Genomic DNA, 12070 nt, shown 5'->3' with positions numbered 1-12070 from the left:
CTCGGTGTTTGTTGAGAAAAACTTTAGAAGCTTTGTGATATTTGCTCCAGAAAACAGTGTTTAGGACAGTTTTGCAGGTCACTTACTAAGGTCTCATAGATCACTGACCTAGGAATTTATAATCAGGCTTTCTCTTTTATTCTTGGTTTCTTGCTATTTGGGAGCAAGACTTCACAGTGCTAAGTGACTGTGATCAACAAGTGTAAGAACTAAACAGTAAATATGGTGAATTCCTTTAAAATATTGCACCTTATTATCTTTTCTCCCCCAGGAATATAACATACAAATATTTCTCTAAGGTTAATGCTTTTCCAACTGTCCTTATTTTAAGAGGAAGCTATTATTTAGTCAGATGAGCAGGAAAAGTAATATAGTGAGAGTCTTCACTATTTCTAAACATTAAGAAGTTTGCAGACAAACATCAAAACTAACAAAACCAGAAATCCTTTTCAGAAATCTGAAAAGGACTTAGTTGACCCTGGATAATCCTGGTCTTTAGAATCCTATACTGCATTACTTCTAGTATACATAAGAGAGAAAAAATGAAGTCCCTAAGAAGAGGTGAGAGGAATGTGGAATTACCATGCGGAATACAAGGCTGCCTGTGGACTTTCCCAGACAGAGGCAAGTCTGGCCTCTTTTCTTATCCTTTGGCTACTGTATAATGGTTATTGGCTGAAGGGAAATAGGAACAAATCTCCCTGCCCGTGGGCTCTTCTGGGCATGTAACTGGTTGCTGGCAAATGAGCTTCAAAAGAGTCTGGGCATGGGATTTTATTCTGATTTTTTTTTTTTTTTTCCCCAGAAATTGTACCTTGAACTCAAAAAGCCTTCCAGAGGAAAATCACACTTGTACCAAAAGCTCTGCTTTTGAAGAACTGATATATTTAAAAGGAATATTTCTCTAAAACTTCTCAGTGAGTTCATATCCCCGTGTCCTTCAGGGAACTACAGTGCACATGTGTTGTTTGGCTTTATTAAATCCACTGGGATTTAAAAGTTATGTTTGAAAGATGAGCAGTGGTTGATATTCACTGATCATGAAACTAAAGCTGGGTGTCATGTGGATTTGCTACAGCTTAGTGATGCAAGAGAAAAGAGACAAACATCATCTTTTTCTCATTCTGATAATAACCTGTGAGACCACAAACATGAAGTTTAGAAAAACAGTAAAGCTCTGAAAAGTGAGACACAGAGAGGTTCTGTGTAAATAAAACTTGTCCTGCAGACTGCATGTAAGACTTCTGGTGGTAGATGAACACTGACTTCTGGTTTTGGTTATGTTTATTTTGTTACATACACAGTCTAATTTTATACTTACTGAGATTCTGGTGGGGAAACTGATATACCTCTGGGAAAGACCAAAGCTAAAGGCACTTTTCTAAATTTACAGAGTTCTACTTCTTACATACTCATGCTTACTGTACTAGTATGTCACCCAGAGAAAGAAAGGGGTGAGCAACACTTGCAGATACATAAAATTATGTAAACTGGGTAATAGGGGTTACTTTTATGACAGTTTAATTAATTTTTAGTTTACCATAATGACCAAAACATTGCATCCTAACAGATGGTTGTGAAGACAGCAAGTATTCAGCATCAATTCTCCTTTTTATGGCAATGTGCAACCATATCCATCTTGGAAAAATGGATTATGGTTCCACTTGTTGGCATAACCCAATCTGCACCAGAGTTCTGAGATGTGAGCTAACACCTAAGCCAACTGCTTTACTGAATGAACCAAGCCACTGCAGCTTTTTGAGTCTTACTTAATGTCTTTGATATATATTTATGTGTGTGGATGTCATAAAGTAGATGTAGCAATGCATCACATTTAGTCTATGAGTCCTGCAAATCACTAACCCCAAAGCCTTGAAAATTAAATTTCAATGTCTGAGATAAATGGATTTCTGGAATATACCTATTCTATGTGACCGTTAAGCACAGAAGTTTGCACAGCAGCATTAGCCTCAACTGCCAAGAATTTTATGTCTCAGAATTCTCAGATTTACCATAATTCAGTTCTGTTTTACTTCACCAACTTCACAGAAAACCATTCAGTGATACAGCAAGACAACTGTGAAAAAAAGGTTTAAAATATTATGAATGTGTGTGTGCAGAATTTGGGACCCCAGGGGAATGACTCAGGCATCCTTTTGAGAGAAGCTGGACATTTTGCATACAAATATCCTAATGTTGTTCCTTCTTTTCTAAAAATCACTGCTTCTCCATTAGTGACCATTTATTTAAAAACCTTATAATTATTAGCAAGAATTGGTCTGGCACCCATCACCATTCAGATGTAGAGTGAATATCCAATATTAGCACCTGCACAAGGGGACTTCTGTGGTCTAAGGCAGCTCCATTAAAAAAAGGGATCTCAAAACTGCAGGCAAAGGATGAAAAACATGATAACCTATGGGCAAAGGAGTAACTCTGGAGGATCTTTGCCATTTCTCAGGCTTCAGATGTGTCAGACCAGCCTGTTCTGCAGTAGGCAGCTGGCAACAGCTGATGTGGATGTTCCCTGCTGGTTTTACAACTCTGTCACTGCTGGTTAGAAAAGTCTCTGGTGAAATTTTTGCAAGACAAGTATCAGTGCAGTCTTCATGACATGTTCTTAGTCTACAAACCCTTCCTTAATAAATAATTTGCTATAGAAAATATGGACAAATTAAAGGGTCAGTTTCTAAGCCTTAGGGCTGAAAAAAAAAAAAGAGGCATAACAGCAACACACCAAATGTTCTCTGAGGACTGTTTAACTGCCACACTTTCAGAACTGGCTTGGTTTTAAGACACTTTAAACCAAGACAAATCATCTGAGTCCTCTACTACTGTTAATTTGCCATTTACTTTAGAGTGACTGAGATTTTACCACCAAAATACCACTCAGCTATATGGGAATAATCACAAAATTGAACTCTGTTCAAGGGAGCTAAATGTCCTCTGTAGCAACTGGTCTCTGAATGCTTTTCCTCTTTCAAAGGAAGATTAAAGCAGCCTTCCCATCTAGAGTTCTGCACACCCCCTTAATAAACATTTTAAAATATACCCTAGAATAGTACAGCACTTTTATACAGAAGTAGAATTCACATAGTACTATGCAGTATAACACAAAACCCCCAGAAAACAGAAAACAGCTCTCTATGAAACCAAAATAACCTCTTTCAATTTCTTATTTTTTTCTGTACCTGAAAAGAAAAAGACTGAAATATACGGAATTATTATTCAAAGCTAGGCAAAGTCTCTATCTTACAAAAATGGAAACTATTTGCAGTTAAAAATTCTTTTTAAGAATCAGACACTAAAGATAAACTAAAGTAAGTGTCAAATATTGGTTTTAAATACTAAAAAAGACTTTGCAATTAAACTATTCAAAACATCTGGCTAAGGGCTAATTTTTCTACCCATACAGTTACTATAAATAATGAATTAATTCTTCCTATTTTTTATTAATTTGCTCTGGAGTACTGGCTTCTAAGAAACCCTCAAGTAGCTTATTAGCCTGTGGTAGAAGGAAAGGAAAACTTGTACTTTTACTTGCAGTATCAAATAACTGGAGATGAAAAATAAAGATAAGCAGTGAAAATTAATTAAATGAATTAAAAATATCCTATAAAGTCCAAAATAGAAATACTAGCTGCACTTCAAACAAAAACAAAGTTATACTGGGTTATATTAGACTGATGATGAGCTATAAATTAGCCTCAGTATCTAAAAAACCTCAACTCTTGTTTTGTTTTTAAATGTTACTATACAGCTCTTCAGATAATTTTATGTATTATGCTCACGAAGAATCTCTGCAGGTTTTTCTTGCAGATAAAGGTCCAGCTACAATCATTCCTCTTTTCAGCTTTGGCTGCCAGAAGCACTTGAGTTATCTGATGTCTGGGGATGTGCAGGTAGCATTTTGCAGGCAGATTGAACAGCAGAGCTGGCCAGCTGCAGCCTCCCCTAAAGCAGAAGCCACCTCATTTTGGTTAACTGCATGCTTTACTCAGGTTACCAAACCTCCTTAAGATGCAGGGTGAAATAACTTGAACTCAGCACCATCCTGGAACAAATGTGTGGGTTTTTGAGCAAAGTGCATCCAGCCACTCTGGGGCATGGGCAGGAGGAGGTCAGCTCTGCCTGAAGATGCCACCCCAGACTTTGAGATGCAGCAGCTGAGCTTCCTGCAGAGGTCTCACCTATTCCTCTGTAAACTGGCTTCACACAGGAGCTCTAGGATGGCAAGATTTTGTTCTTGTTTTTACCAAAATGTAACCATTCTATTTCTTTACTATCAGTCTTGGTCCAACAAAGCAGAAAATGGCAATGCAGCATGGTCTGATGCTTGACTAAGACTACTGTCCCTCTAGGTTATGTTTCTGTCAAAATCTAATTATACAAATAACTGAGATTGTTTCTCATTGAGGATGCCGTGACTGCAGTGATTTAATGTCAGTAATCAGATGTTATGTACTGTGCTTTGCATCAGTTGTTTAAACAATTAAGGTTGTTGTCAGTCACTCCCCCACTCATTTCTCAAAACCAAATAAATGTTGAATATCATGGCATATGATTTGTATATGTATATTTGGAAACAAAGGTGCTATGAGTTGGTGATGTTGGCTCAAAGCCTTGAGGGAACAGGTTGGAATATAAAGAATAAAATTTGGAGGATGAAAACAGTACAGATGAGGGGAGGTGCTCACAAAGAGGTCTCAGGAGGAACTGGAAGCCCTCACTAAGCTAAATGAATCCTAGACATGGCATCCAAAATGCTATGCCTGCCAAACCAGCCTAGCACCACCATGTCCATTCTTCACTCCCCTCCTGAACAATCATATCAAGTAAGTCACTCATGGTAGCCAGGGCCACATTTCCTTCTCCCTGTCACACCAGACTGAGTGGCAGCATATTCCTGTCCTCAGTCATGGGTGGGCAGTGCCTGGTCACACACATGCCCCCAAGAGCCTGCTTTCACATCCACAATGTCAATATTGCTCAATAAGCCTGATTTCTGGAAGTGCTTCTTCAGGAATGAAATTCCTCTTGAAAATGTTTTTTTTTTAAGGATAAATGGTTTTTATTTTCCTCACTAAAACCTAGTTTGCCTTTTCAACCCTCCACCACTGGCACATTCCAGTGGGCTACAGAGTAGAGAAGCAGATCCAGGACAATGGAGGCAGACTTTTTTATCCACTGGGCATGGCAAATTACTCCTATTTTCAACAGGGGCTACATGCAGAAGTGAAATTTTAAAGACTGCAGAGAACCATTGCATTCACTCTCCTAAATGAAGTTGCTTATTGCCTCCTACATCCTGGAGTAAATGGAGACGTTCTTCTAACCCAGGAAATATTCTGGAGTGGCAGCACAGGAAACTGAAGGGTTTGCTATGAGCAAAATAAACCTCCTGATCATAGTTTTGATAGAAACATTGTACAGTTTTCTGCTCAGCACCACATTTTCTAGGGCCATATACTGCTCACCACTCTGCTGGTACAAGGCTGCAAAGTCTATGGAATTCTGGTGCTCTGAAGAGCTGAGGCAGCATTTCCCTTCCCTGGCATGGCGGGCTGCAATGCCAGCATCTCAAGTGCCAGGACACCTGATGGGTTTAGGAGACAAAGCTCTAACAATTAATTATGTTCAAAACACCCACTTAAAACTCCTGAAAGAGGGAAAATTTGTATATAAGATTCAAGCAATGCAGAAATTAGGCAGATTTAAAAGCAATGCCTGACATATGTAAAAATCAAAATGAATTTCTCTCACTAGGTTAGTAAGAAAATTATTATTGTGATTTAATTATTTATGTACTATTACAGTTTCTAACTTTCAAGGAAGGTGAAGCTACAAATTATAAATGATCTCAAAAATGAATACCTGGAAAACATGGGCTCGTTTAGTTATTGTTGTGTGAAGATTTCTGCACTACCACCAAGTCCTGCACTGCCTAGAGCTTAGTATCCCAAACAATTTGCATAGCCATTCTTAACTAAGCAATTATTTGCAATACTTGGCAATACCTTGCAAGCCTCAGTAGAGAGAATAGCAGCCAGTGCCACAGTCCACCAACTTTGGGAGGACATACCCCATATTCATACACATTCACTTCAGGTTAGTGCTCATGAAGAGCTGCTCCAGCTCATCAGGCAGGAAGGGAACAGGAGAGCCTTTGTCTGAGCAAGGTCCCTTTGCTGGGTGCCCCCAAGGTGCCCAAGCTGCACTAACCGTGCGGGGCTGCTCTGCAGCATGTTGACATAGACCCCGATGAGCACGTGTTCATCAGCCAGCCTGTCTGCAACATCCAGGCTGTACTGCAACCTGCAACAGGGCAGGGTGTGAGCCAGACAGACACACACACACAGAGAGAGCAGGAGCAAGATTGTGAAATGGGAATCTAGGAATGAATACTTCAGTGTTCTTAGAAAAAAAAAAAAAAAAAGAAACAACACGCCAAGTGCAGAAATTATTTTGTTATTATTGTAATTTATATGGTTAGTGTTTAGTGATTTAGGATGGTAGCATCCCACTTGATGACAGAGCCAGCCTCAGAAATCAGTGAGATGCCAGATCAGGCCAGGGACTGAAGCTCTGGAGCTGTACAGTTGAAGCTCTGGAGCTGTACAGTAGCACTTATTACAAAATACAGCAAATTCTAGGTCAGCATTATTTAGTGTAATACACTCTATATTGTACAAAACCATTAACATAGATATGTAACATAAATGACTGATACACTGAATTCACAAGCTGGATTTGCTTGAAAGTGTCCGAGCAAGATCTTATGCATCCAGGTGTACATACATATATTAAAACATGCCTTACTTAGCTCACTGGGTTAATTGCTTATCACAATTTTCTCAGGAAAAATGTACATAGAATACATTAAAAATGGGAGGAATAGAGGAAAATGTTTTGGTTTAGCTGTGTTAGTGCAAGTTAAGAACATACTCTCCCTTTAACTTACCCTTTGCCTTTCAAGAAAGCTGGAGCAGCCCTAGCCAGCAGTTTGCTCTGCTCTACTTCAGTATTCTTGGAAGGAGAGCTAGTTAACAAGACAGGAAAACTAAGAAGAGGGTAAACAGTGATGTCTGAAATTCATTATAGAACAGAGTTTGGAGAAGCTCATTTGAGTGCCCTGGACTGAATAAAAATAATAGAAGCTTTAAAGGAATTCTAGAAAACATCAGGAAATGCAAAATCAGGAATTATGAGTTTCCCCTCCTGTTCTCCAAAAGCAAACTATTAAAGCCTCCACTACAGAAATGACAAACAAAATGTGCTTCTCTCACAAATGGAGAGATGAAGGCTTGTGTATTTTCCAGATGGAGTCCGAGATAAACACAGTCTCAAATGCTGCTTTCGAGCTGGGAAAGCTTTACCATAACAGCTAAATTGCTTTTCTCCACATTAACTGTAAGATGGTTTCTATAATCTATGGAAAGGTATTTATTTGGATGCAGTGATGGGATGCAGCAGTTTAATTTTCAGAAGTACTGTTGTTCTGTTGATTTAAAATAATATATAGGTCACCAAACACACTTTCTTCCTAATTACAGTATTTAATGGATTGCAGTAACTGCCTCTTTCCCAACACTTAAATATCCACGTTAACAAGCTACCATTGCCTAAAATTGAGAAACATTGAAAATGTTCTTTTTTTTCTTTTCATGCTGCAGCATTTCTTTGTTTTTAAGAAACAACAAAGCAAAACAAAATTATATTTTACTTTCTTCTTTTTAAAAATTAATCACCTTTTTTTATTTGGCACCTCATGGGTGCAAAAGCATGGATGCACTTGTGCATCCAGGGGTGTATGGGTCTCTGTGTGTGTGTGTAGACAGGTAATGTTGCAGAAATGTGGTGCCTAGTAATCTTCAAAAATGATTCAATATTGGGACAAAGAAGGCATTCAAGGAGGTGAGATTTGTGTAATTCCTCTCCTTTTGGGAGGGCAAGGTAGGCAGTAGGATTCTGAAGAGGATGGGACCAAAGGTTGTCCTAAGAACTCAAACCTATTTATTTATAATAAATTTGTAAGATAAATGAATGAAATGCTGTACTGCACAGCAAGAAAAAAATGCTTGTTTCACATTTCTCTGCCCACCAGCATGCTATTTATTCATGGGGTACAGGGTGTGCCACTTCAGCCAAAAATGCACCTTTCACTTCTAAAAGTATAGATAAATACCTTGCCACAGTGGGAGACCGAAAGCCACAGGGCAGATTTGTGCCTTGCTTTCTAACAGTGTGCCCTCCACCAACCACAGGTTCCTCTCTCCCATGCTCCAGAGGCCACACAGACAGTGTGCAGAGACAGGTGAGCAAGGATTACTCACTGAGCAACTGACACCATGTCTATCCATGCCCCTTTCCTTTTTAGTTGATTAAGCAAACTTTAATCTTCCAACCTTTTCTCATGAGTTACATTTTCTCTGTTTTTCTGATGTTTGGGTGTCTCCTCTGGACTCCAGACATGCTGGTTAGCATATCTACCCCCATGCTGCTGCCCTAAACTGCAAGCAAACCTCTAGGCAGATGTCTCCTCCTCTGGGGAATGAGTTTTAATGGCTTTCCACATGATGTTCCAGGGTCAAATGCAATCTAACAATTGTATTGCTGACTTCAATTAGTTTGTGGTTCACTGCAACTGCTAGGCCCTCTTTAAAAATATTTCTATCCATCCAATTATGCTCCCATCTTTTATTTGACTATTTGCTTCCTTGCTACAGCACTTTTCACTTATAATTACTGAATTTCCTGTAATTGATTTCAGATCATTTGGACATCAATTACTACCATTGCTACTGAGCTACTTTTATTTAGAAACTGCTCTCCAAGCACTCTCTTCCACAACTACTTCAACCTTTGGACCACCTACAAATTGGATGTATTCACTCTATTGCTTCCATTAAGTCACTATGAGAAATAGTGCAGTGTCTAATTTAGGATAGCTTTCAACAATCCCAGCAGATGTCCTTCTCCTAAAGCGACAGCAAACTTCTGAAAATGTCATTATTCATTTTCAATGTTGCTCTTTTACTAATTTCCCTATGTTTGTATTTACTTTGGGTACTTCTATGTCATCTGGGACTATGTATAAAGTCGTTTTAAGGTCAACCTGTATTGTATGTGCTGCCTCTTTTTTTACCCACTGGATCAGTCATCCTGTCAATGAAATAAAATAGTTTGGTTGATATAATTTGTTCTTGACAAATCTATGGTGGTTATATCTTGTTTATTATCCTCCAGATGCTTAATAACTCTTTTACAATTTCAGTATCTTTGGATACCAAGGTTAGGCTGCCTCCTTTATAATCCCTTTCACCTTTGTCCCAAATTCCACCTTCAACCCTCCTTCATTTGTAAGAGCTGACATTTGTCCTTCTTGTTCTTCCATATCTTCCTACATCCTCCACATATTCCCCAAAATACAATTAATACTTCAGAGATCATTCTGGCCACAGAGAATTTCCAACTGGAACAGATATTTTAAAGACATATTCCTGCTAAAATGGAACATCTTGTAAGATGCTAAGTAATGCTTCTCCATCCAAATTTAGAGACAAATCTTCCAGCTGTGAGCAGATGTATATAAAGATACAGACCTAATAATATTGGTGCAAATGTTATGCTCTCATTAGTGTCTACCTGGCTACTAAACAATCAAACATATAAACCTTTCCTTTAGCCAGGTGGAATATTGCTGATATTCTGCTGAAATAAGGCTTCTCATCTTGTCCTGAAAAAAACATGCCAAGACAGCAAGCAGTTGAAGTCTACCATGCTCCTTAGAGACAGGAACATGGAGAACAGCAGCAATCCAGTGTGTTTTGCTCCAAGTTAGTTGATGATAGAAATCTGGCCTAATCTCTTGTTAGAGGTAGAATATCTTGTTAGTTAGAATACCATTTCCTTTAACTTTTATGTGGAGTTCAAAAAAGGCACCAGCCATTCTGACTCAGGATTGAATAAGACTCAATTTCTCTTTGGCTATGGGTATCAGATATCACAGTGCATTCTTCCTATCTATCACACAATTGCCAAGTCATTTCAAGTTCACCAGAATGAGCTGCATCACACCATTTATTCCAGTTTATTACCCCTTTAGAAGAACTAAATGCATTAGCTGCGAAGGAGGGGCTGAGAAAAATGCAAGAAAAACCATTCTGTTTCATCTTATCTTACCTAAGCACAATAATTCAATAGCTTAAAGAAAACATTTATAAAGAAAGAGCAGGACATTGTACCCATTATTATGGCAGCTATATACTTTAAGTCAGCATGACAGACTGCAGCAGGGAAACAAAATTATTCAAATAAGGAAGAAAAACATTAATTCAGTGTATAGAGTTATTTCTCTTGAACAGACAAAAGTTTCTATAATGCTAAGTTTGCTTGTTTTGATGTAACATATCCAAATCACTGGGTTTGCAAGGGCATTACCTATTCTGCAGTAATCTTCCCTTGTTCTGCTGCCTTCTAAGCCATTGGAAATTGCAAAAACAATTGAGAGAAATCCCTGAATATTAGCTACAACAAAAGAATTACAGGCCTTGTGGTTGTAATCATATTAGCTGTCAACAGCAAATGACGATGATTTGGTATTTGGGAGAAGATCACAGACTTTTTTGTTTCTTCTTTTCTAGCACAAGTGCTTTAAAGCTGTTCTTGAGCTGTGCAGAGCATATTGTTGATACCAAATTCCACACTGTATACGTTAAGAAGAAAGGTGCTTGTAATTGCTAAGCCAGCCTCCTCATTAAAGCTCTCTTATGGACCTGCTGGCTCAAACTAAGCAAACAAGCACAATTTTAAGTGGACATTAATTCTAAAGCAGATTTAAGAAATTAAAAAGCATCTTTGGGAAAGCCTGAACCCAGCTTCCTTTGAGCTATGGAGTAATTGTGTACCCACCCAAAATCAGTGCTTCAGATGCAATTAAAGTGTAAATAGTATATAATGTTCCATCTCCTTTCAGCTGCTCCCCACAATTTGTCACTGCATTTACCAATTATCAAAGATCTTTCCTCTAACAAGATTCTCCATTCTCCCAGGTAATTTCCAGTTTTCATCCCTATGTCCAGAAATATAGTAGTGTGCTGAACTTAGGAAGTGCTCTCCATTTCCAGCAGCAGAATGAGCTGGTGTGCTGAATTTAGCATTTGCTGCCACAGGGAGGAACTGGTTAGAATGGCTATGTTCTTATGTGAACACAAGCAGCTGAAATAAATACCATGGGAATGCTGTGAATGACTTTCTCTGCCAATTCTCCTTTGAATAAACATTCAAATTACATAAAAACGTCACTTAAAGCTATCGGAAACCTCTGGACTAGACTGCAACACAAATTAAAGTAACCATAAGTTATCTGCAGTGAAAACACAGCCAGCAGAGCTTTTAGTGTTGATTACATCCAGCTAGAAATTTTACTCTGAGTTTGTACTCTTGTTATTATAATATGAATCATGGAGTATTTAATATAAAACCAGCACATTGCAAACAGAGCCATCAAAGTCTGTTTCTCTTATGTTCAAGAGGGAGAGCTTCCACTAATGGGGCCTGATTTTCCCAGGGCAATAGTAACAGTAAAACTTAAAAGAATGAATGAAGATACAGTTATTAGTCTAACCCAGACTGAAGATCTTGGCATTTAGCAGAAAAGTACCTTCATATCGATAATTCTTACTGAATTATAGTTAATGCTCATGGATTAACAAGAAAAAAAAAAAGGAAATTTCCACATAATTCCACAAAAAAAAAGGGTGGGGAAACTGTTCTTATGCAATTGCATATTTCTTTTATCCAGGATGAAACAGGATCTTCCTTTAGGTCACTGAGATGTGAGGGAATGCTGGACAAAGGGTTCAGCAACGAGAGGCAGGGGTCCAAATCCAGTGCTCACTATAAATGGGAAGTTTTCATTAGCTTCAGGAGGATTTAGATCTGCCTTTCCTGTGGTCATTTTGAAAAGCAAAGCTGAGGGGTCTGGGGAGGGTTATTGGCAAGCAGTGCTTAGGGCAGAACAGCAGCCACCCACAGAGAGAGCTGAGGCAGAGGAGGCTGGCTGTGAGAC

General features: G+C 38.6%; 1 protein-coding gene across 17 annotated transcripts in view; it reads right to left on the bottom strand.

Annotated features, from left to right (window-relative positions):
• Positions 1–12070, bottom strand: part of DTNA (dystrobrevin alpha) — a 223917-nt gene that overhangs the window by 31261 nt on the left and 180586 nt on the right. The window contains exons 12-13 of one of the 17 annotated variants that reach the window (XM_071419091.1): positions 6962–7039; positions 6223–6315 (exon numbers count right to left, since the gene is read on the bottom strand). The exons of 15 other annotated variants lie outside the window; for them this stretch is intronic. In XM_071419091.1, coding sequence (XP_071275192.1) covers positions 6223–6315; positions 6962–7039 — 171 coding nt within the window. Of the gene's footprint in view, positions 1–6101; positions 6316–6961; positions 7040–12070 lie in introns of those variants that run through there. One more of the 17 variants, XM_071419084.1, reaches the window with a different exon arrangement.

The sequence above is a fragment of the Agelaius tricolor genome, unplaced genomic scaffold (genome assembly GCF_023055355.1).
Source record: "Agelaius tricolor isolate 1412-34295 unplaced genomic scaffold, bAgeTri1.0.p SCAF_2, whole genome shotgun sequence".
Taxonomy (NCBI): domain Eukaryota; kingdom Metazoa; phylum Chordata; class Aves; order Passeriformes; family Icteridae; genus Agelaius; species Agelaius tricolor.
This window is presented reverse-complemented; position numbering and strand designations above follow the sequence as displayed.